The sequence below is a fragment of the Balaenoptera acutorostrata genome, chromosome X (assembly GCF_949987535.1).
Source record: "Balaenoptera acutorostrata chromosome X, mBalAcu1.1, whole genome shotgun sequence".
Lineage (NCBI taxonomy): Eukaryota > Metazoa > Chordata > Mammalia > Artiodactyla > Balaenopteridae > Balaenoptera > Balaenoptera acutorostrata.
In genome coordinates, this window is record NC_080085.1 from 59,032,197 (window position 1) to 59,059,266 (window position 27,070).

Here is a 27,070-nt window from a genome sequence, read left to right on the forward strand (position 1 = left end):
TACTTGTGTGCTTTCCTAGATTGCCCATCCAAAAAAATAAGGCTAGTTCACATCATCCCCTACCCTGTTTGTTAAAAGTGGAAAACTGGTAATTACTTGCCCCAGTGGGCACTCAGTACCCTGCATATTGCTTGCATCAACAATGGATGTATTGCCTGAGCTCATTTTAGCCTGAGGTGAGGTGAACTGGAGTCTGAAACACAGAGAAAGTCCCGAGATAGGACAGGAAAACGAGACAGGGGCATGCAGGAGTTTTCTTTAAAAAGTTATTCTTACAATAATTGCCCTCTTTCAGCCTTGAACATCTTCAGTACTTGCCCTAAATCGCTTAGCAACTTGGTAAACTGTGGTAAATTGTGGTGGGATTAAAATGTTGGCCAATGTATACAGAGAAGTTCCCCCCCACCCCGCCCCCAAGGGGGTGAGGGAGAAAAGCAATTTTGGAGGTCGCTGTGGAGACAGTATGAAAGCTTGTAACAGTCCAGTAAGTGGGAAGCTGCTAGGTAGCGGAATGAGAAGCGCAGGGAATCATCCAGGCGAGGGTGACAGTGGAGGGAGCAGTTGTTAAGGTGGGCTTCATCCCTTTATTCAGCAACTGGGAAAGGAAATCTCTCGGCCGCTGGGGGGAGGCGCAGGCTTTTTCCCTAAGGTGCAGTGCTGGGGTGGGAGGCGGCACCCCGATCCTCCTGCAGAGAGCCGGAAGCAGACGCTGGCGGGGGCGGGGGGCGCGAAGAGGTGGAAGGGGGGAGAGAAGGAAGCGGCGGCCCCGCAGCCGACGGGAGTGCGCTGAGAATCGGGGTGGAGTGTTAAAAAGGGAGCGTGTCTAGCGAGACCCGTGGCCCCGAAGAAGGGAAGCGAGGCGACGCGGACCCCTACCCAACACCCAGAGGACGACGGAGGAGGGCCGGGGCCGCTAGCAGCTGCTAGGCGCTTTTCGGTGACGCAGCCTCCACGCGCAGACGCGCTGACGGGCCGCGGCCTCCACGTCTCAGGTTCCGCAAAGGCCTGTGGGAGCGACCCGGCAGAAGGAGGGCCAAGATGGCGGAAGCGGCGGAGTCTCCAGGAGACCCGGGGACAGCAACGCCCAGGCCCCTGGTGAGCTTGGGTTCTGCGACAGAAGGGACCGAGGGTGAGGCAGATGCCCCTTAAGGAAGTCGGGCGACGGGCTCGTGGCGTGAAAGAGCCGGAAGCCCTTTCTCACGGCAGGTCCTTCCTGTACCCGATGCCAGAACAGGTCCCAACACTGCGCCTGTTCTTTGGGCTAACCGCTTCCCCCCACCCGCGTTGTTTCCACGCCTTCTTGGGAAACTTTCATTCACTTTCCTTTTCATCCTCGTCCCCTGCATTTTGTTAAATGCTGAGCTTTAGGCGATTTAAGTATCTTTGCATCTGCTGTCCCCTCATTTTATGGAGACTTGTCACTAGCCCTTGTTGGAGTAGCAGCATTCTGGGATTAATGAGAGATTACTTCCCATGGGACGTTATAACTTGACTATTGATTTGCTTAGTGACCCCCAGTCGTCTTGGTTTTATCCCTGCCCTCCCTGTCGCAGCTCCTTGCAGTCCTCTTCATGATGCTCTCTTGCTCCTGTCTCTGCAGAGGATAGGATTTCTACTGCAAATACTACAATTCCAAAGCCTGGACAAGTATTTAAGAACACAGGCTTTGGAGTTAAAGTTAACTTGGAGTTAAAGTTATCACCCACTCTGCCGCTTGTGTGAATTTGGGCAAGTCATTTCATGGAGAGTGTTTTTTCATCTGTAAAATGGAGATAAAAATACCTGCCTCAAAGAGTTTTTACAAAGTTGAAATGACAAATTATGTGAAGTGTCTAATACAATCAGTGCCATAACTGAGTGTAGTCAGCTCAACATTCTGTCCCCCAATCCCTCCTCCCAAACAACGTTTAGTTATATACCAAATAGTGTTTAGTTATATAGTAGTTGCTCAATAAATGGTACATCCCTTTTCTCTGTTTTAAATTGGCAACTTAACATCGTAGAGGACTGACCTGGGAGTCCGGTGAAACTGATTCTAGTTTTGGTTCTGCTTACTAGCTCTATCTGTTCATCACTTCATTCATTTGACAGATATTTATTGAGTATCCACTATGTTCCAGGCACTCTTTTAGGCACTGAAGATACAACAGTGAAAGAGAGTGAGTAGGTCCAAGTTCTCATGGAAGACTTCTGACCTTGAGGAAGTCACTCTGAACCCCAGTTTCTTATTTGGAAAATGAGGCTAGTAAGTCACCACAGCATTAGAGTACTAAATGAACTAATATATGCATAGTGCCTGGTATGACGTAGTTACAGGTGCTTAGGTGTTTTTAGTTCCTGTCTTTCATCTAAACTGCCCCACTCCTCTTTTATGAAGCTTTCCCCCAATTAATTTTAGTGGTTCTGGTTACTCATTACTCAGTATCCAGTCCACTTCTATTCAACAATGTTTATTGAACTCCCACAGTGTGTAATACACTATGCTACTTGCTTTAGGAAATACAAATGGCCTGTCCTTATGGTGCTTACAGTCTAATTTGTAGGGATAAGACAAATGTACAATGCTAAAATAAGACACTATATAAGAAAGTTACACATAAAATATTAACAAAATTTAAAAGAAGATGCTGTCATGTCTAGTTGGGGTGATGAAGCAAGCTACATGGTAGAAGTTATATTTGAGGGGGCCTCAGAGGATGGGTGGGATTTGAATTGCAGGTGAGCATAAGAGCTATCAGTGATTGACCACCTGCTATGTGCCAGGATTGTGCTAAACATCCTCTGTATATTTTCTAAACTTCACAGCAACTATTTCAGTTAGGTGGTTTTTGAACTATGTTTTACTTGCAGGTGAGGAGATGAGACTCAGAGAGATCTGATGATTTCCCTAGGGTGGCTAGGCTGAAAATTGAACTTAGGTCTGCTTCTGAAACCAAGACTGTTTCTAGTAATGCTACACAGCCTCTCATTGGTGAAGGTACAGAGGTTAGGAGGTGCTAATGCATTTGTAGAACAACAGAGAGATTACTTTGGCTGAAGCACAGGGAAGTATTAGGAGGTAAACCTTAAAAGATAAGGCTACTAAATTAGGGAGGCAATATGGAACAGTGGTTATGGATGTGTGCTCTGGGGTCAAGTTGTCTAGGTTTGGTTCTATGCTCTGTCATTTAACTAACTGGGATATTGGGGAAATTACCAAACCCCTCCATGCCTCAGCTTCCCTGTCTGTAAAATGGAGATAAAGTAATACAGGGTTGTTTGGTGGATTAAATGAGTTAAAACACATAAAACACTTGGTAGAGTGCCTGGCACATACTAATCATGTAGTGTTATTTCTTCTTATTGACTACTATGCCAGGAGGTTTAATAGGCAACAAGGAGCCACTGGAAAGTTTTGAGGAGGGAAGGGTTTTAAATCATGAATTTGACAACATAACAGAGGAAGAGTTACCATGGGGAGTATCTGGAATCTAGGATACCAGTGCAACTGTTGCGGTAGTTCCAGGAAGAAGTGATGACTGTCTGGACTACAGCAGTGGCAGATGTGAAGATTTGAGTAAGGTGGAATCCTCGAGGGTTTGCAGTGCTAGGGAGCATGTGTCTTACATAGTGCTTTTCAAACTTTAACGTGCATAGCAGTCATCTGGGGTATTTTGTTAAATTGCAGATTCTGATTTAGTAGGTCTGGGATGAGGCCTAAGATTCTGCATTTCTAATAAGCTCTCAGATGGTGCTGCTGCTGCTCCTCCCAGTATCACATTTTGAAAAACAAGGCTATAGACAAATGGGAGGAAGTGATACCCTGAACAGAAATACAGAAGAGGAGAATGAGGGCCCTAAAAGTTGATTAATTCACTTTTGGAAATGTTTAGTTTGAGATATTGGCAGGCCATCCAATAGATATCCAACAGGTAGTTGGACACTGAAATCTGGACTTCAGGGCTCACGAGAGGTCAGGACTAGAAAGGTTGATTTAGGAGTCATCTGCATAGAGTTGAAAATACAGAATCTTGGGTAATGCCTGTCTATTGCCTGTCTGTTTAAGGAGCAGGAAAAAGAGCCATAATAATCGCTGTAGCCTGGGGTCTGGAAGGAAGCTGGTCCCAGGTGAAGGTGCTGGCTAGAGACCATGCCACTAAGCCCCCACCCCCACCTCTTGGACTGAGCTGTTTCCTGCTTGATCCACCCCACCCCTCCCTCCACCTTGTTGACTCCTTTCTCTCTTCAGGATTTTGGTCAATAGTATGAGCCATCTGCTCCCAGCCACTTTCTTAAGGCTGCAGTCCCTGCTTTTACTGTGTGTTTTTGGCCCTGCCTCTATCTCCTCCCCTCATTGGCCCAAGTCAGGCAGCAAAGTGTGCACATGTGTTTATGTGCACACATGTGTATGTATGTGCACAAGGCTGCCTGCACAGAGGAAGGGGAGGGACATGGGGTCCAAGTCACCTTTCATCCCCACTGAGGGGCTAGTCAGAGAGCAGGGTCCACTAGCTGAGGTCCTGGTGGTATTGTCTCATATATGGGGCTAGAGAGCCACAGATCCTGGCTCAGTTCGCTGAGCAATGTCACTGATTCTCTGGAGAAGAGATACTGAGGAAGGGTTGGGATGGGGGATGAGTGGGAATCACATGGCACTTTAGTGACTGCAGTGACTTCTGAAACCAAGTAGCTGGAGTTAGGCCAAACTTCCCCAGTTAAGGGCACAGTCTTCCATAAGAATGTCCTCACTTCAGATACCAGCTGCAGGACCAAGACCACCCTCACTTCTGACCTACTGGCTACAAATTCAGGAGTTCCCGTGATCCCCTCAGGCTCTGTAATTCACTAGAATGACTCACAGAACTCAGGACAATGCTGTACTTAAAATTACACTTTTATTATAGCAAAAGGATACAACAGAAACCAGCAAAAGGGGGAGATGCGTAGGTTGAAGTCTGAGATGGTCCCTAACAGAAAGCGTCCTTGTCTTCTCTCTGTGGAGTCAGGACAGGACACTGTTACCCTCCTGATACATCGATGTGTGACAATATGCAGAGTATTGCCAACCAGGGAAGCTCACCCACATATCTAGAGTTTTTATTGAGGTTTCATTATGTAGGTGTGGTTGACTGGATCATTGCCTCCTCCGCTTCCAAGAGGCCAGGTTTGTATCACAGGACTCAAACCCCCAATCCTCTAATCTTGTGTTTGGTCTTTTAGCAGTGGTTAGCCACCATGCTGTCATCTCATTAACATAAACTAGCGGTGTACCAGGGCTCACCTGTTAGCTAAACTATTAGGGCCCACTATGAATAACAAAAATATTACTATCATTTAGGAAATCCCAGGAGTTTAGAGGCTGCCTCCCAGGAGCAAAGGACAAAGGCTAGCCAAATACTTTATTCTACAGCAGTGACAGAACCTGAATTGACTCCCTGGGAATCTTGAACCTGAGCTCTTGACATGTATCTATCCCCTTCTGTGAGCCTGCTACTAAGTGGTTTACTTGTATTAATATATTTCTTCCTCAGGACAACCCTGTGATGATAGTACGATTATCTCAATTTTACAGATGAGGAAACTGAGGCACAGAGAGGAAAAGGAACCTGCTCATTGTCACACAGGTAGTAAGTGATGGAGCTAGGATTTGAACTCAGGCTGCCTGCCTCCAGGAGCTTGCACTCTTAACCAAGGCTCTCCAGATACCACATGTTGAGCATTGACTATGTGCTAGGTGACATGCAGGTGTTACCTAATTCTTGTAGCAGTGTTGTTTCCGAGGGAGGGCAAAGGCCCATTTGGCTTCAAAGCCCATTCCTTCTGCACTGCCCTGTCTACCCTAGCAGTAGCAGGCAGCAAGAAAGCTCAAAACAAGCAATCCTGGAGCTTGAAAGGGCAGTGTCATACTAGTAAAGGGAGAATAATGATTTCAAAACAGGTTGGTTTACACATTAAGTGCTGAAGAATATTCAAAGGGTGAAACTGAGGAAAGATTCTTGTATTTCTTTTGTTTTTCTTTTTTTTGCTTGCAGGTTTTCTTTCATTTATTTATTTTATATTTTTTTGGCCATGCCCCACGGCATGTGGGATCTTAGTTCCCCCACCAGGGATCGAACCCGCACCCCCTGCATTGGAAGCATGGAGTCTTAACCACTGGACTGCCAGGGAAGTCCCCAGATTCTTGTATTTCTTGATTATGAGGTCACTATTAGCAATGTCAGTAAAGTTGTGGGAAGACTAGTGTAGACTACAAAGGATTAAGAGAGTGGGAGAGTGAAGAGCAGTTTGATCAGAGAAGAGGAGAGGAAGGAGAGTAGTTTGAGGGAATGGCAGAAACAAGGAAGTGATGTATTTTACCATTTTATTACGGAAGCTTTCAAATATGTAAATAAAATAAAGAGTAGTATAACGAATCCCATATATCTATCAACATTCTGCTATTCTTATTTCATTTATTTCCCCACCATATTTTTTTTCTGGAGTATTATTTTAACCTTTTTATTTTGAACTAATTTTAGACATATAGAAAAGTTGCAAAAATGGTACAGAGAATTCCTGTATACCCCTCACCCAGCTTCCTCTAGTGTTAACATTGTATATAACCATAGTACAGTGATCAGAACCAGGAAGTTAATGTTGGTACAACACTATTAAACTACAGATCTTATTTAAATTTTATCAGGATTTCCACGAATGTCCTTTTTTGTTCCAGGATCTTATCCAGGATCTCGCATTGCCTTTAGCTGTTATTTTTCCTTAGTTTCCTTCAGTTTGTAATCGTTCTTCCGTCTTTCCTTGTCTTTCATGATCTTTTGTGAGTGTTTTAAAGCAAATCCCAGACATATCACTTTACCCATAATACTTCAGTATGTTTCCCTAATAGGTAAGGACTTTTTTTTGTTATCACACATAGCATAATAATAATCACTCCTTAATATCATCTAATCTCTGTTCACCTCCCAATTTTCTAAAAGAAAAAATGTGTTTTTACAATTTGTCCAAATCAGGATCCAAACAAGGTCAACAAATTGCATTTGGTTAGTAAGTCTCTCTTTTTTTTAAAGGAACATTTCTTTTCCTTTTTTTTTTTTAATTTATTTTATTTTTGGCTGTGTTGGGTTTTTGTTGCTGCGTGCAGGCTTTAGTTGCGGCGAGCAGGGGCTACTCTTTGTTGCAGTATGCAGGCTTCTCATTGTGGTGGCTTCTTTTGTTGCGGAGCACGGGCTCTAGGCGCATGGGCTTCAGTAGTTGTGGCACGCAGGCTCAGTAGGTGTGGCTTGTGCAGGCTCAGTAGTTGTGGTGCATGGGCTTAGTTGCTCTGCGGCATGTGGGATCTTCCCAGACCAGGGCTCCAACCCGTGTCCCTTGTGTTGGCAGGCAGATTCTTAACCACTGAGCCACCAGGAAAGTCCCAATAAGTCTCTTTTAATATATGTGTTCTCCTCTTTTTAATGTAATTTATTTGTTTAAATTCAGTCATTTCTCTTGTAGAATTCTCCACTTTCTGTATTTGGCTGATTGTATCCTTGTGGTATTTTTAGTATGTGCCTCTGTCCACATATTTCCTGTAAACTCTAAGATCTAGAGGCTTGATTATATTTAGATTCATTTTGGCTTGGGGAGGGGAGGCAAAAAGAATAAAGAACTTAGATGGTCCCTAAAATTAGGAATTTTTTGTTTATTTTTTCACTTTTTATTAAGAAAAATTTCAAACACACAAAAGTAGAATAGTAAAGTGGACCCTCAGGTACCCAACCTTCAATAATAATTACCAGTTTATGGCCAATCTTCTTTCTTCTATAGCCCTACCCACTTCCCTCTATACTATTTTGAAGCAAATCCCCAGCATCATTACATTAGTAAATATTTGATATGTATCTTTAAAAGATAAGGATTCTGTTTTTAAAGAACATAACCACAATATCATTAGTACATCTAAAAAATCAATAATTCCCTAATATCAAATATCTTGTCAGTGTTCAAATTTCCAGTTGTCTCCTAAATGTTATATTTTTATAATTTAAAGTCTGGCCCACTACCTATTTTTGTAAATAAGGTTTCATTGGAACACAGCCAAACATAATTTTTTGTGTATTGTCTTTGATTGCTTTCATGCTACAGTGGCAGAGTTGAGCAGTTGCAACAGAAACCATTTGGCTCTCAAAACCTAAAATATTTACTATTTGGGTTCTTCACAGAAGAAGTTTGGTGACCTCTGCTTTAGGCAATCATCTTTTAGAATAATTAAAAATAAAAAAATATTTTTTATATTTACCTTCATTTAAACCACTTCTGGATATCTTCATTTCCTTGTGTAAATCCAAATCTCCTTCTGATATCATATTCCTTTCTGAAGATCATCCTTTAACATTTCTTGTAGTGCATGTTTCAGCTTTTGCTCATCTGAAAAAAGTCATTGTTTTGCCTTCATTTTTAATAGCTATTTTTGCTGGGTTTAGAATTCTGGGTTGACAGTTTTATTTGTTCAGCACTCTAAAGGTGTGTCCATTTTCTTCTGCCTTATGTAGTTTTGGGTGAGATGTCTGTTACCTGTTTCCTCTGATTGCAATGTCTTTTTTCTCTGGCTGCCTTTAAGGTTTTCCTCTTTATCTTTGGTTTTCAGTCGTGTGAATGTGTCTAGGTTTGTGGATTTTTGCTTTTGTCTTTAGGTATTTATCTTGATTGGGGTTTTCTGGGCTTGGATCTGTCATTTGATGTCTTCATTATTTTTGGAAAACAATTCAGTTGTTATCTTTTCAAATATTTTTTTCAGATCCATTATCTCTCTCCTCTTGTGGGATTTCAATAATATACAAATTAGACTGTTTAATATCGACCCACAGTTCTTGCATGCTCTGTTCTGTTTTGGGGTGTTCTTTTTTTGTTTTTTTCTAGTTTTATTGAGATACTATTGACATATAACATTGTACAAGTTTAAGGTGTACAATACAATGATTTGATGTGTGTAATTTTTTTCTTTTCTAACTTTTCTCTTTTTGTTTTTGTTTAGATAATTTTCACTGACCTATCACCGATTTCTTTATTTGGTTCTGTTGAGTCTGCTGATAAGGCTGTCAAAGGCATTCTTCATCTGTTACTATATTCACTTACTTCTAGCATTATTACTATTTGACTCTTAGAGTTTCCATCTCTTGGCAGAAATTCACCATCATTCATGCATATATCTTTTCTACTAGAGCCTTTTTAACATATTAATTGTATTCATGGTAATTTTTTCTTCTGAAATTCTAACATCTGGGTCACCTCAGAGTCTGGTTTAATTGCTTTGTCTTGTCACAGAAGGTTGTTTTCCCGTGTGTGTGTGTGTGTGTGTGTGTTTATGGGGAAGGGGTGATTTTTTTATTGATCGCTGCCCATCATGTGTAACAGTAGAGACTGCCTGGAAATGGCACATCTTTTCTGCTAAGTTGTTACTATGGGGGTTAAGTCAATATAGTAAGGAGTTGAACTGTATTTGGGTTTTGTACTTGATATGGGAACCTTCAATGCATTATCAGCTTCAAATTCCTCTCCTATTACCTTGTGCTTAGGGTGGGCACTAGGTTTTCCCAGTGTTTTTCTTAATGTTCCTCCTCCATGCTTAGTTTTCTGCATTCCCTTTGCCCCTGCGTAAAATAGTGGGTTTCTCTCCAAGCTCTAGCCCCTCCCTTAGCACTAGACTGCTATTGCTTGTTACTGCATACTTGCTAGCCTTGTGGTGGGTACCTGGGAGGTGGAGATTCTTTGTTGTTTTGGTCCAGCCTCTGCCTTAGGTAGGTCATGTGTCCCTGACTCTTCCTGGGTGAGACTTTTCTCAGTGATCCTGTCTCTCCCCCAGCTGAAGGGAGACTCTGATAGTCTGGCCTCAGGATGATTTCCCACCCCTCCCCAGGAGTAGTGAGGTTTGTCTTTTCCCTTTCCCCAGCCACAGTGGGTTTTCACATGTGCTCTGGAGACAACAGAGTTTGCTGATCTTCCCCCAGCAGCTTTAAGGCTCTTTTTCTGTACGGGAGAAGGGTCTGAGCCGGTCTCTGTGCTTTTCTCAGAAGAGGCAGCTACTCCCCTCACACCTGGACCAATGGAAGTCTGTGGAGAAGAGCCTGCAAGTGGGTGTGAATGCCTCTTGTGTCTAATGCTTCCAGGGACGCTGTACTCTCATACCAGTCAACACTTGGTCTTTAGCAATTCATTTTAAATTTTAGCTGAATTCTTAACCATCTGTGTGATGCCCAGTGTTGTCTTCTCGTGCTTTGCCACAGATGAGCCATTGCTCATGTCCCATCTCTTCTTGGAAGTAAGTGCCTGTCTTTCCTTAGATTTCATTCATGCTGCTTGGTTGCCCTACAACCTCAGCTCTCTGATGGGTTCAAGGAAAGTTATGATTTTGTAGTTAATCTAGCTTTTTCTCATTGTTCTAGTGGATGGGATGCTCATTCCAGCTTTCTGCATCCTAATAGGAAGTCAAATTACAGTGTTGTAAAGTCACTTGAAATAGTTGCTCTCTGTGTCGTTGTGTATTTAATTCAGTAGGTTTATTTGTTTCATTATTCTTTCAGTTTTTGGGACTGCTTTTAAATTTTAATTTTGTCTCATAATTCTGTGAAGTATTTATATGATTTCAAGTTATATATACAGAACAATGTGTGTTCCAAGAAGACTAACTTCTCTACTTGTTTCCTCCACCTTATTCCCTCCTTTCCTAATTAGGAAGCCTCTTTTAAAAAAAATCTATGACATTTCTTACATTACATGTGACAGGTCACATTACATGACTTATTTCTTATATTTAAAAGATATTCAGATATGTATATATATTTGTATCCCCTCTTTTCTCAGATAAGTGGTAGCATGTATACAGACTTTCCTCAACATTATTTTTTAATTTAACACTCCATAATAGTTCTTTAGAGATATCCCCATTCCTTCTTACAGCTGCATAGCACTCCATTATGTGGACATACCATGCTTTATTCAACTGGTTCTCTGTTGATGGGTATTTGGGCTATTCTCAGGTTTTTCACTTTTACAGGTAGTGTTGTAATGAAGAGGCTTGTGTGTATGTGTATGTATATATATACATATATATATATATATATGTATATATATATGTCTTTTTGTATTTTTACCACTTTAGACTCCTAAAAGTGGTGAGCAATCCATATATAAATTTACTAGATATTGCCAGATTCATCTTCAATAGGGCCTAGTACCATTTTGCCTCCCCACCAGCAGTGTGTGAGTGCTTTTACCCCTCAGCTTCACTTGCAGAATGTGTTGTCAAACTTGGATTTTTGCCTGTCTAACAGGTGAAGAATTTTCAAGTAGCTTTAATTTGCATTTCCCTTATTAAGAGTGTGATTGACAAGCTGCTTTTCATAAGTTCTTTGAACAACCTTATTCTTCCTAAAATTTTAGTATACTGTCTTGTATTTCATTTACTTGTAACTATTGCCCACTAAACATTGGGCCAAAAACCATATGAGAAGGGATTGCTTCTGTTTTCTTAGGAACTTGAAGATTCTAGAGTTTCAGTCACAGTAATCAAATTTGGCACATGAACGTAAGAGTTTAAAAGTTTGCAGTCTTGCAGTTCACTTTGGAAATGTTATTTGATCTGTGGTTGCCAGTAATCTGGTAAAAAGAGTGTAAATAATGATGTGTTTTGCTATTGCCATGTTCTTCCCAGTTCCCCTTTAGATTTCACATAATGCTCCTTTTTAGCCAGCAGAGGCGACTGGAGCCCACTAAGGAGCAGAAGTGCAACAGAATTGTGGCTGTGCTAAGATGTGATCACTGAAAGGTCACTAAAAGTTCTGCAATCTTACTAGCTTATATCCTGTTAAGATTTCATGCTTGACAGCTCATGCAGCTCAATATCAATAAAACAAACAACCCAATCCAAAAATGGGCAGAAGACCTAAATAGACATTTCTTCAAAGAAGACATATAGATTGCCAACAAACACATGAAAAGATGCTCAACATCACTAATCATTAGAGAAATGCAAATCAAAACCACAATGAGGTATCACCTCACACTGGTCAGAATGGCCATCATCAAAAAATCCAGACACAATAAATGCTGGAGAGGGTGTACAGAAAAGGGAACCCTCCTGCACTGTTGATGGGAATGTAAATTGATACAGCCACTGTGGAGAATAGTATGGAGGTTCCTTAAAAAACTAAAAATAGAACTACCCTATGACCCAGCAATCCCACTACTGGGCATATACCCTGAGAAAACCATAATTCAAAAAGAGACATGCACCCCAATGTTCATTGCAGCACTATTTACAATAGCCAGGACATGGAAGGAACCTAAATGTCCATCGACAGATGAATGGATAAAGAAGATGTGGCACATATATACAATGGAATATTACTCAACCATAAAAATGAGTGAAATTGAGTTATTTGTAATGAGGTGGATGGACCTAGAGTCTGTCATACAGAGTGAAGTAAGTCAGAAAGAGAAAAACAAATACCGCATGCTAACACATATATATGGAATCTAAAAAAAAAAAAAAGGTTCTGATGAACCTAGGGGCAGGACAGGAATAAAGACGCAGACATAGAGAATGGACTTGAGGACACGGGTGTGGGGGATGGGGAAGCTGGGACGAAGTGAAAGAGTAGCATCGACGTATATACACTACCAAATGTAAAATAGATAGCTAGTGGGAAGCTGCTGTATAGCACAGGGAGATTAGCTTGATGCTTTGTGATGACCTAGAGGGGTGGGATAGGAGGGTGGGAGAGAGGCTTAAGAGGGAGGGGATATGAGGATATATGTATACATATAGCTGATTCACTTCGTTGTACAGCAGAAACTAACACAACATTGTAAAGCAATTATACTCCAATAAAGATATAAAAAAAAAGATTTCATGCTTGAAAGAAACCAAATATTTGAGGGCAAGAAAGTCTATGCCATTTACTTTATAATTTTTTCCATTGTTCGCCATCTCCTTCTTTAAGTTAAAAGGAATAAGCATTTGAGAATTTTAGCTAACTGCATTGTTCGACGTCTGGTGAGCTAACACCTTATTTTAAAAACTGTATAAAATCCTACAAAAAGACATAGTCCTGCTTTCTGGGAAATGATGATGTCTTTGGGGGAATCCTACAGTTTATTACAGGCTTTAAATTTTTGTCCCTAACTCTTCTCAGTTTGCAGGCCTTTCAGATATATCTATCTCACAAGACATCCCTGTGGAAGGAGAAATCACCATTCCCATGAGATCTCGCATTCGGGAATTTGACAGCTCCACATTGAATGAATCTGTTCAGAATACCATTGTAAGTTAGACGAGTTGAGAGAACTTCTGTTCAGTGTCATGGGGCTAAATAGCTAATAGCACTTTGTAATATTTTTGTTTGGTTCCCTGGTTTTCAGTGTATTTTATTTATTGAAATTTAAGGTTCTCCCCTAGAGAATAATTTGGTACAGCCTTTTTGGAAAGCAGTTTGGCTGTAATTGATATTAAGGAACTTAAAATGTCCAGTCTTTTTGAGGTGATAATTCCGCTTCTCTAGGTATAAGGAAAAAATTTTAATACAAAAATATTTTTAAAAATACAGAAAAATATTTATACAAAGATGTTTGTTACAGCAATATTTATAATGGGAGAAAGTTGCAAAGAAGAGTAATCTGTTAAGTAAATTATGTTACACCTATGTGGTAGAATGGTAAACAACCATTAAAAGTCATGTTTACGAAGAACTATTAATGACATGAAGAAATTTCTAGGTTGAAAAAATTAGGACAGAATTACCTCAACTATATTTTGAGAGGTCATGTTTATATGACTGCACCCTTCTTTAAATGTCTTGATTTTTAAAAATCTGGCTTCTAGGATTCATTTGCCAGAATGTATGGGAATGTTGAAAATTAATTGACTTTACATATTGTGAAGAATGTGTTAGCTTGGGAGCAGGCTGATTGCCCCTTGTGACCTCATCATGTATGAACTGAAAGTTAGGTGCTGTGTTTTGCAGAGGAGATTTTACTAGTGCTATTATTTTCGTTTCTTTAAGTAACATATTAGGAGGGCTATATTTCTCTTTTGTGGAGTTTAAAAAATCAAAACAGAACTGATGAATGTGGTAAAGAGTTAGATGTTGGCTTAAGGAGTTAATAGGAAAAGTTAATAGAAAAAGGAGTTAATAGAAAAACCCCACCTTTCTGGTTTGTTTGTATAGTGAAGGAATTAAACTGGAGTTATAGCTCTAAAATTCAATGAAGGGCTCCCAGGAGATTGAAATATAAGAAATTTTAGCAAATTAAGTGAGGGAGCTGCTTGGCAACCTTGGTCATCACAGTACAAGTTGTTTATGTCTTTCAGATGCGTGATCTAAAAGCTGTTGGGAAAAAATTCATGCATGTTTTGTACCCAAGGAAAAGCAATACTCTTTTGAGAGATTGTAAGTATATAAGGATTTTGAGGCTTTGCTATACCTTATCATAAGTATTTTATAAGGCAAAGGCTCTGTGGTAATAAAACTGATGTCATTTTGCAGGATGAAAAAATATATAAATGAAGTTTTTGAAAAAAGTTAAAAATTTAGGATGGAATTTCAGAGATTGGAAGATTTTGCTGAATATATTGTCCTCATCAATAAATATAGACTGTATATTCTCACCTGCTATAATAGACACTGCAAAGAATATTTCTGGAAGTGGCAAAGACATAGGGACTTTGTTCAACCAAAGAGCTAATGATTTCCAAGGGAAAGGCAAAATGTGTAAATGTTAAATTAGAATAATAGCTAATACCCATTAAAGGTTTAACAAATTAATAGTATTTTATTGACATTTCTATTTTCAGAATGATCATTTAGTCTGTTGACTGCTTTCTTCAGGAGTTCCAAAACAGTGTTTGCAGAAAATTATGCTGTTATTTAGATTTTATTCTTAAAATTGTTAGACCTTTTCTTTTCAAGCATTCTTGGTTTTTCTTAGTACCCTTTGTCAGAAAAAAATTGAATCTGTTGTTTGAGAATAGTAACAATGATGTTGTACATGAGTGTATGTTCTACTTTGGCAGCATTTCAGCTGTAATATAAGGATGTCAAATATGTGGCAAATGTGCCATCACTGTGTGGCAATTGGATGCAGCGTCAGAATCTTTTTCAACATAGTACATTGTGGGTTGAAGCTGACACATGATTTGCTACAGCTCGTATATAGTGGAAAGAGCATGGGCAAATCAGTGTTTGAATAGTGTGTGATCTTGGATAAGACAGTTAACTTTTCTGAGGTTGAAGTTTCTTCCTCAGAAAAGCTGTCTTATCCAATGAGATACCACTTCAGATCCATTAGGATGGCTATTGTCAAAGAAACAGAAAATAACAAGTGTTGGTGAGGATGTGGAGAAATTGGAACTCTTGTGCATTGCTGGTGGGAATGTAAAATGGTACAGCCACTGTGGAAAACAACATGGTGGTTCCTCAAAAAATTACCACATAACTTTATAGTATATAAAATTTATAGTATAGAACTATCACATGATTCAGCACGTCTCCTTCTGGGTATATACCCAAAAGAATTGAAAGCACGGACTCAGACAGGTATTTGCACACCCATGTGCATAGCAGCAGGTGAAAACAACTCTTACGTCTATCAGTGGTTGGATGGGTAAACGAAGTGTGTTATATACACCATGGTATATGCCATATATGAATGGGTTATTATTCATCCTTAAAAAGGAGTGAAATTCCTGATACATGCTACAACATGGATGAACCTTGAAGACATTATGCTAAGTAAAATAAGCCAGACACAAAAGGACATATATGATTCCACTTCTGTTAGGTACCTAGAGTAGTCAGAGTTATAGAGACATAAAGTTAAATGATGGTTGTCAGGGACTGAGGGGGTATTGAGGAGTTATTGTTTAATGGGTTGGAGTTTCAGTTTGGGAGATGAAAAAGTTCTGGAGATGGATGGTTTGGTGCTTGCACAACAATGAATATACTCCGTGCCTGTACAGTTAAAAGTGACTAAAATGGTAAATTTTGTGTTTTATGTATTTCACAAGAATAAGAATAGTTTTAAAATACTGTTATGAATCTTTTACAAATTAAAAACAATCTTCACTGCATTTAAAAAAAACAGCATATTAATGTCAATTGTACTTGAATTCAGCTTTTCAGTTGATAAATTTTAACAATTTATTGTTTATTTAATAAACAATTTAAAAGAAAAAGACGTAAGTATGTACATATGCACACTTCTTTCAAGTAAAGTTATGTACAAGTGAGGTTAAAGTTAGAAGTGGTATATGTACCTTTTTTCATATTACTTGAGGAAGATAATTGTGCTTTAAGCTGTATGTTACTGAACTGTTGGTTTATTAATCACCCAACAGCTATTGATTGAGAACCACAGTGATTAGACCTAATGTTGACAGAGCCTTTATAGTTTTCAGAAGGTTTTCATGTTGTTTGTTAACATTTAACCCTATGAAATTACCAGTGTTGGGCTGTTTTTTCACCTGTAAGAACAGCAATTCTGTGCTAGTTCAATGTAGTAATTATGAAAGGGAAACAGTTGCAGAGTGGAAAGGACTTTGTAGTAGGAATCAGAAGATTCTGGTTTTGGTTCTAGGTTCTGGTCCCACCCCCACACTTAACTGTTTACGGAAACTTGGGCACGTCACTTCTTCCCAGCTTTGTTTTTCATATTTGTGAGGTAAACCTGATTATACTTGCCTTGTCTAATGTAGTCTCAGATAGGTAAAGTGACTTGGCTTTAGTCTTCTTTTTGACGGTGTAGGGTAGGGCACTTAAGTCTTTTGATTCCTTGCTCGTTGGTCTTTAACTATAGCATGCTGGAATGTGGCTTAGTAGGTGGGGAGAGGGGTGATTTGTGGGATGTGAAGTGAACAAAATTTAAAGGATATATGAAGAAGGGCATTCAGAATTGGGGAGCAGGGAGGGCCAGCAGAGGGATAGCAGAGGTGGGAAGGCTTGGGCAGACAGGGAGAGCCTTGATGTCTGAATTCCAAGAGTGGGAGAGGTACATATTGGAATAAAGACAGAAAACACTATACATGGTTGTGTCTTAACAGTCTTCTGTCTTTTCTTGTAGGGGATTTATGGGGCCCTTTGATCCTTTGTGTGACGCTTGCATTGTAAGTACTTATATTTCCTTTCTTTGTCATTTGAGATAGATTAGACTTTTTTCATGGAGTTTCAAAATTGAAGGGGATTTTGACTGAATATTTCATTTAGGACTTCTATGACATATTGTACTCCTTATGTATTTAAATCTAAAAAGTCAAGTAGTTTTCTAGATCAATTCAAAGAGTGATGGAATTTAAAGATGTGAAAATTATGCCCACCTTCATTTACCAATGACTTCTTATCCTGTTTTAGCCATTTCTGTTCAACATTTATTCACACTCATGTACCTCATTAAGCTAAGTGAATTAAGTATCTGTAGGTTTAAGCACTGTTTATTTGCAAACATAATTCTTTTAAAATTTACTAAAAGTATAAGTGAGTAAATTAGAGTAGAAGTGGTAGAGTTCAAAGCAAGATCATGTTTCAAAGTGTTATGTTTTCCATATGCATTGTATGTAAAGGGAAAGGACAGAAGAAGGAAAGCATAGTTCCGCTGGAGAGGGGAATATAACCACTGGTAGAGTGGAAAAAATACTGCACTAGGATTCAGTTCTGAGTTCTCATCCTAACTTTGCTATCAGCAGAGTGACTTTCGGCCGCTAATAACCAAAATTTGTATAATGATTTTTCTCAGCTTACAGAAAACTTTTAAATACCTTCTCTTATCCTCATAACAAGAAGTGAATATTTTTCCTCTTTTGACAAACAAGCTCAGGTTCAAAGAGATTGAGGACTGAACCAAGGTCACATATTCAGTGGTAGACCTGGAATTCAACCTCAGATTTCCTTGACTGCCCATTCTCTACCTCTGCAATTATTACACATCTCTTCCCACCTAACCTCTCTGGGTCTCCTTTTCCATATCTATAAAAGGAGATGGTTGAGGGTCCTTTCCAGGCCGAACCTTTTATGATTTTAAATTCAAGTTTCTTACTGGCTTCTTTACCCATTTTTAAATGTAAGTCAAGCACATGGTAATTTAGGTAAAAACGTGGAGTGCTCTATCTTATGCCTTTAATAACCATATCAAGGGAAACAATCCAGTGCCTTGATGAAAGGGTTTATATTAGAAGCTCTGAGCATATACTTTTTTAGTTTTGAAAGATTAACCTTAGAGATTATGGAGTTTAATCCCACTTATTTGCAGAGAAGAAAATTGGAGTCCCAGGACATCAAGTGATCTGCTCCATATCTAGTTTCCATATCTAGTGACAGAATTAGGATCAATATCTGAGTCTCCTGCCTTTCAGGCCAGTTAATGTTCTTTCCGTCATACCGTGCTGAAGCAATAGGAGTTCCAGACAACAAGTGATGAGGGCCAGCATTCTTTGCACTAGATTGTCAGGACTTGGAATGGAGTATGCAGAACCATAGAATACAAAAGCCTGTACTGGCAAATAGCATAGCAGGGCAAGACTTACTGTGTGACTTCTCTATACTTTGTGATAAGAAGAGGTTGTGAGTTTGATGTTACTTATTCTGTTACTGGAAAAAATGACACAGAGTACAAGTGTTCTGAGTCCAAAATTCAAAACAGTTTACATCTGTAAAATTTTTAGAGAGGATATAAGTGACTGTTCAATTACTCAGTTTCAAAGCAAAGCCTTTTCGTGATAATCTGTATGTTTTGATTTTTAAAAATCAACAACTAAATAGGTTTATAGACTGTTTCCATTTTTAAATGCCAGAACTAGAACCTTAACCCAAGGATTACAAATTCAAATGTGTACATGCATGCATTGCGAATTGGTTACCAGAAGCCCTCGTGAAGGAATCTGCTGCTGTGTCAACTGCACCTGAGAGTTGCCATGTAGGAATGCAGGTCCAGTGTTAGAAACTCTTATGATTTTTCAAGAAAATCCAGAAATACCTCCCAATTTTAAAATAACATCAACTTGAATTTAAGACCATTTTAAGTATTGCATGGACCAACAACCTCATGTCTGTGAGCCACATTTAGCCCTTCAGTTTATACCCTCTGCTTAACCAAAAAAGGTCTTTGGTAATCCATTTAAGCATTCCCATGAGGTCAAATGGAGCACCTCTTTTAGTCCTGAGGCATTTGGAATTTGAAATAAGGGAGCCTTGCCATATACTTCAGGCATTTTCCTTTTGTACAGCCTACATATTATAGATCTTCAGGTGAGGTTTAGGGCAGCTCCCTGATTCAAAGTTTGAGAACCCATGCCGTAACTTTGTTGCTCTAAATAAAAGATTAGGCAATTCTCATGCCATTTCCTTTTCACAGAATGCTTCAGAGAGGCTCTGTAGATAGCGAAAAAGATGGAGGGCCCCAGTTTGCAGAAGTGTTTGTCATTGTCTGGTTTGGTGCAGTTACCATCACCCTCAACTCAAAACTTCTTGGAGGAAACATGTGAGTATTATTAAAATGCATCATTTTTCCCTTGCCAGGTTGCATATCTTAGATTTTTAAGGAAGTCTGGCTAGTTATGTATTTTTCAAAAAGAAAAATCAAAATAAATGAGAGCCAAAAAGAAAGTTCTCTTAAAACCACTGAACAGAGATAACCTAGTTGAATTAAATTACCTTAAATTATCTGGGGTCCTTTGATAAGCTTCAGTGCTCTCTCTCCAGCCCCTGAAATCGTAGGCAGAATTTTTTGTGTTAGAAGATTATGTCTGTCTTTGGGAACAGATGGTCCATAGTTTTCAACAAATTCTGAAATAGGTCTGTAAACCAGAAAAGATTAAGAAACACCATTCTTAGAGGTTCAGTGGGAGAAGGAGGTCTCTAGGAATTAGAGCAGATCATCTAGATCCTAGATGGCTGACTCTTAAGGAGTTTAAGCAGAGAGGAGGAGAGTATGGGGAGAGCAAAACTAAAGCACATGTTTAATACAGAGGCCTATCCTCATAAAATCAACATTAGGGTATAGGTATTATGTATCTGAAGGAAGGTAACGATCCGTGATACATAGAAATCTGTGTAATAAACTGTATCATGATACAGATCAGCTATATTTATGATCTTTATGGATGTATGTTGTTTTTAAGATCTTTTTTTCAGAGCCTCTGTGTGCTGGGTTACTGTATACTTCCCCTGACGGTGGCAATGCTGGTTTGCCGGCTGGTACTTTTGGCCGAGCCAGGACCAATAAACTTCATGGTCCGGCTTTTTGTGGTGATCGTGATGTTTGCCTGGTCTATAGTAGGTAAGAACGTACTTATCTCTACAGTAACAGAGCAGACCGAAACATGAGTTAGAGATGAAGATCAGATGAGGAGCAGTGTAACTTATAAGTTACATGTGAGTGATATGATTCTTGCCAGTGTCATCCATAGAACCGTCTTCTCTCAGTAGGGATAATGTTCATCTTATCTGAGTTGGCTATCTGGACTTCCGAGATGTGGAGAGTCACGTCTTTTTTTTTTTTTCAATCCTTAAATAATGGATAGGGTTGAAAAAGGAGATTACACTAGACCTAGCTTAGTCCTGGCATATAGGAGGCATAGGTGACTTGAGAAATGACTTGAGCCTTTTCCTGACAAATTAATCATAATAGCCAGCATTTACCAATTGCTTACTGTAGGCCAGGCACTGTCATAAGTACTTCATATATATTATCTCATTTAACCCTCACAACAACCCTAATAAATAAAAACAGTTATTATTGGTCCCATTTTTATAGATGAGGAACGGACCCAGAGAGGTTAAGCAACTTGCCCTAGGACACATAACTAGTGAATAGGGGAATCAAATTTCAAACCCAAGCAGATCACGTACCTGTCTAGAAATGTACTATACTACCTCCCAGTATAGGTTGTTAAGTATCATAGTACTTGTCTGCTTCAGTAGAAAATTCTGCTAAAGATTAGTGAGAGCCTGTTGCAGTGGCAATGAATGCTATTTGCTCATTGTTTGTACTTTCCTAAAATTCTCTTAAAATTCCACCTTAAACTGGAAGTGTTCACTAGCTTCTTTTTAATGGGATAGACAGACTGCCTAATATTTTTATGTGCAATAACATCTCTTTGCTCTGGAACATGGTTAAAAGCCAAGAAGTAATCCAAAAGTAAGGTCTGAGAATGCCAGAATTGATATTCCAAGGACTGTATTAAGCTTGGGCGCTTTAACTACCCATGGAAGAGCCCCTCATTCCCTCACTTAGAGTCTGATAATTTACCATACACATCCATGTAGTTCTGAATAGCTTAGTTATCAAGTGTCCAGGCCCACAGCGGTTCAGCAAGTAGAATCTTAGATGAGAGAGAAGTTCCTGTAATTCAGCAAATATGTATTAAGCACAGACTGTGTGTCAGGCATTGTGCTAGGCATGGTCTCTATCCTCCGAGTTCACAATCTAGGCATGTAAACACTTAAGGGCAATAAAGTTTTCCAGGTGGGCAATGGAACTCTATGCAGGGTATAGTGGGGACACAGAAGAGGTAAGTGGGCAGTTCTACCTGGGGTGGCAGGATACCAGATGGTTGTTCAGGAAAGATTTCCTTGAAGGGTGATTATCGATGAGTAAAAAGATGAGTAGGTGTTTCCTGGACAGACAAGAGGATTGGCATCTAAAAGAGCTGATAACTTATTAAGAACAATGCCTATTTAGCACAGTTCAGTAACTTCTCAGAAAAGGGTAAGAAACCCCTTTTAGAAAGGTTTCCATCTTAAATGGTTGAAACCTTTCAAAGCTTTCATACTTGAAACAGGTAGCCCTCAGCTGTCTGGAAAACTCTGCTGCCAAATGCCTTTTTCTCTGAGGATCACAAATGTAACTGAACTTATAGTATATAATTCTGTGTCCCAGACTATGCCAGGCCCCTTCAAGTTTAGTAAATGTTAGTAGTTGTGACAGTCTTATTGTATTAAATATTCCTTTTTGTTGTCTTGTTTTGCTTTGTTTAGCCTCTACAGCTTTCCTTGCTGATAGCCAGCCTCCAAACCGCAAAGCCCTTGCTGTTTATCCTGTTTTCTTGTTTTACTTTGTCATCAGTTGGATGATTCTCACCTTCACTCCTCAGTAAATCAGGAAATGGAAATTAAAAACCAGGGAATTCAAAGCTCATTTCAAAGATGCAATTCACCGTGGAGTTTTGCCTCTGGCCCTCTTTTGTCTAATTTTGGAGGTATTTGGTAACTGGGTATATGAGGAGATTAAAAGGGAACAATAAAGCACCATCACCATTTATGTAAGGAACTGATGTTTGAAAGGCCGTCCTTTCCTTCTTAATGTTATTTCTTTAAAATATGTGTGCATAGTACACACAGTATAATGCCTCCTTAAGGCATGATGGGGTCACTGTGGTCCATTTGGGTGACAACCAATGACTCGGGAAGCACATGGATACATCCTACAAGTTGAATAGAGTTGGTAACTATATTTTCAGTTTTGAGAATACCAGTTCAGGTGCAGCTCTTAAACATATTGCCTTATGACTATTAGAATATGCCTCTCTTTTCATAAATAATAAGGGATAGTCTATTTTACTTCTCTTAAGCTTAAAAAGACAATGACAGAGGTTGGGAAAGGGGTTCATAGATGTGGGAGGAGAAAACATCTACTAAGCAAGATTCAGATTTTGATTAGAGAAAATTCTGCACTTGTTGCTTAAAAAAAAGCAAAGGACATCTAAAACATAGGCTTTTTTAGTCTTTCTGTATAGTCACCTTTCTGCCATGCTTAATAGCACCTCAGTGACACTCTTAATTTTTTTTTAACATCTTTATTGGAGTATAATTGCTTTACAATGGTGTGTTAGTTTCTGCTTTATAACAAAGTGAATCAGTTATACATATACATATGTTCCCATATCTCTTCCCTCTTGCGTCTCCCTCCCGTCCCACCCCTCTAGGTGGTCACAAAGCACCGAGCTGATCTCCCTGTGCTATGCGGCTGCTTCCCACTAGCTATCTATTTTACGTTTGGTAGTGTATATATGTCCATGCCACTCTCTCACTTTGTCACAGCTTACCCTTCCCCCTCCCCATATCCTCAAGTCCATTCTCTAGTAAGTCTGCGTCTTTATTCCCATCTTACCCCTAGGTTCTTCATGACCTTTTTTTTTTTTTCTTAGATTCCATATATATGTGTTAGCATACGGTATTTGTTTTTCTCTTTCTGACTTACTTCACTCTGTATGACAGACTCTAGGTCCATCCACCTCACTACAAATAACTCAATTTCGTTTCATTTTTATGGCTGGACGCTCTTAATTTTTAATCTTACTCCCCAGTTCTGCATATGCAAGCTAAGGTGTTAGCAGTCAACTTGTAATTTTCCTTTGACTGAAGCTCTCAGTGGACCAATGCTTGAACTTACCCAAGTAGAAGACCTCAGAAATTTAGATTGGTAGGTCCCTAATGCATATTATCATGTGGGCACCTTCTCTTAAGGGTAGAATGAGGCAGTTTGGATACAGCATAGCTGTAAGGAATTTCTTGCTGTTCTGTGTAGTCTGGCCTCTAACTAAAAAGTAAAGTTAAATCAAAGGCTGCATTTAACCATGTAAACATGGAGGGATTTAGTGTTCTAATGGCTGATTTCACAGAACAACTAGATGCTTAAGAGCATGAGGTAGGATGAGTTGAGTTTACAGCTGCTGCCTTTTCATAGTGGGCTTAGCAGTTTTTTCATTAGGTGTGTTTTTCGGGTTGGGGATAGCAATTTATTTTCTTGGTTTTAGACTTTATTTGTAAAGCCAATTAGCTCTCCTTTAGAGAAGTACTTTTTTGCACATGTGCACCTACTTGTATTCTCAGCTATTTATGCACACAAGTGTGAAGGCTTTTCAGGGAGCAGAGTGTCTGGGACAGGCTGATTCTGAGCTAATCAGGGTTCTTTTAAGGTAATATGAGCTGCTGCCTTCTATAAATTGCACAGTGAAAAACTCTTAATAGACAAAGATTAGGAGTCAGGCAGAAAACATTCATTGTAAATATAGTTACTTATAAAGATAGGAATTTCTTACTCCACATTTTTTCTTTATCATGGAATTTAAATATTTATTCACTGGTATTTAAAGATGACCTACACATAGATATATAATTTTTAAAATATACTTTCTCCATCCCCAGGTTAACCAAATGAACAATACTAGGACAAATGAGTACTTGGAATGATATTCAGTTACAGAGCATTACAAAATTGGTCCCCTCTGTCCCAGCGTTGTCTAGATATTTTGGTTATGTATTTGTATTTGTTTCAATTTCCCTTTTAAATTTCAAAATAAACCCTGTTAGGACAAAGCCAATGTTTCAGTCTTGAATTGATAAAGAAAATATTTTGAAACTGGTTCTGATTTTAAAATTGGTCCTAAATTATCATCCATTTCCATTGTCTGAAATTTTCTAACTTCCCACTAAAAACATCTCTCTTCCAAAGTTGTTTTGTAATCTATCCCAATGATTATAATGTAAAATTAAAGAAGTAATCATGCTTCTCAAAAGGGAATTAAATCTTCACTGAATTTTACTCAGGCTAAATATTTGGTCAGAAATTCCTAAGGCCACAACTTTGGTGGGGTTTGTGTGTGTGTGAGGGGGGTGTTATACATATTGGGTGTTAAGGCAACTTGTTCTGTGTTTTAATCTGTTGCTTTTGGGTGACTTAGGGAATGGTTTTATTTGATTTAAATGAAGGCGGGTAAAATGGAGATTTAATTATCTTTCTGAAAATGAGTGGTCAATTTGAGGGTATAAATAAATATTTTCTTATTATATGCAAAAATGTGCATTGCTTTCTGTCATGGAAGACCTGAGTATCTGGAAGTTGTAACCCTCAACGCAGCTTTCCCTGATTTGCTACAGAGGCACGTGGCTAATTATAGAAAGGAAGACTAGAAGGGAAGGGGACTCCAACAAAGGAAACCCTGTTCCGGGAATTGGAAGGTTTCACACTTTAGATGAAATTCAAGCATGTGAGCATCATTGCCTAATGTGCATTACTGCCATCGTGGCTTATCACTTGCTGCTCCTGCTTCTGAGATTGAGACTCCGTTGTCATATTCTTTAGCAATAGGAAAGGCGAAGACTGGATTTAATTGCTGTTCAGATTATAAATACTCAATTGATGTGAACATCTTTTTGCAGTGTAGTCTTAAAAGTCAATCATTAATCGTCAAGTCTTTTGCCTCTTAAGTGGTTTATTACATGAGTTGAGTTGTATCTTTTCATCGTGGTGGGGATTTTCTTTTGGGCAAGGTGAGGGGATCACAGGGCATGGGGCTAGTAAGCATTTTACTGTTTACTGTATTTGTCTTTTTATAAAGTGTCCCCCAAAATGTGATTAGAAGGCTAACAAGCCTATATTTGAAGGTTTAATTGTGTACGTTATATAATCTAGGTACTTACTGTATTTGAACTTCCTGTTTATTCCTGGAGATGAAAATGAAAATCTCCCATCATTTCCAATTCTTGGATAACATCAAGTCATTGGAATTTATCTAAAGCCTATCATGATATGATCAGACAACCATTGCATGCAGTTGTTTTATTCCAGAGTAAAATACTGAAATTATGCTTCTTAATTAAACTGTTCATTTCTGAGACAATTTGGATAGAAATAAATGCGTGAATGTTAATGCATATATGTAAATTAGAAATACTTTTTTAGATTCTGTGGGCTTTTATGAAAAATAAAGAATTTCTAGGGATTTACTTAGGTCATAAGATGGCTAAATAATAATGTGACAATAATATTACTACAAATAATAGCTAACATTTATTGGGCACTTACTGTGTGCCAGACACTATTCTATTTTTTTAAGAATTTTTTGTAACAGCTTTATTGGGATACACTTTACCATAAAATTCACCCTTTTAAAGTAATATATAATTCAGTGTAATTCATGTAATTGTGCAACTATCACCACTGTCTCATTTTAGAACATTCCCATCACTCCACAGAGAAACCCCATATCCATTAGCAGTCATCCCCTTTTTCCCTTTTCCTCAGCCCCTGGCAACCATCAGTCTGCTTTCTGTCTCTATGGATTTGGCCAGGCACTATTCTTAAGTGCTTTTCATGCATCTCCTCCAATCTTCAACATAAAGTGGTACAATCCTCATTTCACTGGTAGAAAATTGAGGCACAGAAAGGTTAAGTAAATTGCCCAGGGTCACACAGTGAATTGATTTAAAATAGGAAAACACATTAACTGAGATCATAGTAGGACACAGTTTTGAATTGCATTGTTATACGCATGAAATGAATACACCTCCTCCCCAGGGTATGTTCCCTGTTACTAGCCATTACAACGTACAGCTCACTGGAGGTCAATAACTCGTTTTTTTCTGAGTACTAGAATACTATATTAGTAGCATCTGAGAAAGACACAAGAGTGGTTGTACATTGGGAAGAGTTAGGTTTGCTGCCTTCACTCCTCCTTGAGCCCCTGTTCTTTCCCCTCCTCCCACCACCAGACACATACACCCCTCCCCTTTTTCTCAAAGTCTTAAGAATCAAGCAGCTTCTGCCTCTTTCATTAAGATTCTCCCAGAGGGATGGTTAACACATCAAAATTTAACGTGTCTATTCAGGTGTTTATAGTCAAGGGATGCCTCTGGTCACATGTAGTACCAGCTATATTCCTAAGACCTCAGAGAGCAGTAGTGTGAAAATAGAATGCCTTTCTATTTGGGTTAAACTAGGTGGGGTGAAGAAATAACACAGTAAATAAAGGCTTTGCCTTAATGAAGTCAGTGTTCCAGCCTGGTAGAAAGTGGCTACACACTGCTCTTGTTCACTCTGTTCTCTTTTAGAGCCTTTGTATTCTGCACCATCTCTGCTGGTAATTTCTTGGTCCTCTTCGATGCTGTTTTAATCCTGATCTTTCCTGTAAATAAAGAACCTGTGAAAAGAATAAATCTGTAAAATGATTTGTGAATATTAAATGTGCAAATAAAAAACACTGGAAAAGGAGAATTTGCATGTGCCTGTTCTTGTGCTGAAAGGCATGGGATATTTCCTGCATACTGTTTTCAGATATATTGTCATCAGA

General features: G+C 39.0%; 1 protein-coding gene across 2 annotated transcripts; it reads left to right on the forward strand.

The window, feature by feature from the left end:
* The first annotated feature begins 749 nt into the window (after positions 1-749).
* On the forward strand, positions 750-26,986 carry YIPF6 (Yip1 domain family member 6). Of its 2 annotated transcripts, none has more exons than XM_007189931.3 (7): positions 750-1,095; positions 13,149-13,277; positions 14,324-14,402; positions 17,071-17,113; positions 19,354-19,479; positions 20,120-20,277; positions 21,978-26,986. In XM_007189931.3, the coding sequence occupies exons 1-7, from the start codon at positions 1,039-1,041 to the stop codon at positions 22,094-22,096; spliced, it is 711 nt and encodes a 236-aa protein (XP_007189993.2). In that variant the 5' UTR covers positions 750-1,038; the 3' UTR covers positions 22,097-26,986. The 2 variants fall into 2 exon arrangements, with proteins under 2 accessions (XP_007189993.2, XP_057394598.1); XM_057538615.1 differs by having other exon boundaries at positions 1,010-1,129.
* Positions 26,987-27,070: the final 84 nt, after the last annotated feature.

Coding starts and splice junctions, on each gene's coding strand:
- YIPF6 (XM_007189931.3), top strand. CDS start 1,039: ATGGCGGAAGCGGCGGAGTCTCCAGGAGACCCGGGGACAGCAACGCCC. Junction 13,278..14,323: donor AATCTGTTCAGAATACCATT/GTAAGTTAGACG, acceptor TATGTCTTTCAG/ATGCGTGATCTAAAAGCTGT. Junction 20,278..21,977: donor GTTTGCCTGGTCTATAGTAG/GTAAGAACGTAC, acceptor TGCTTTGTTTAG/CCTCTACAGCTTTCCTTGCT.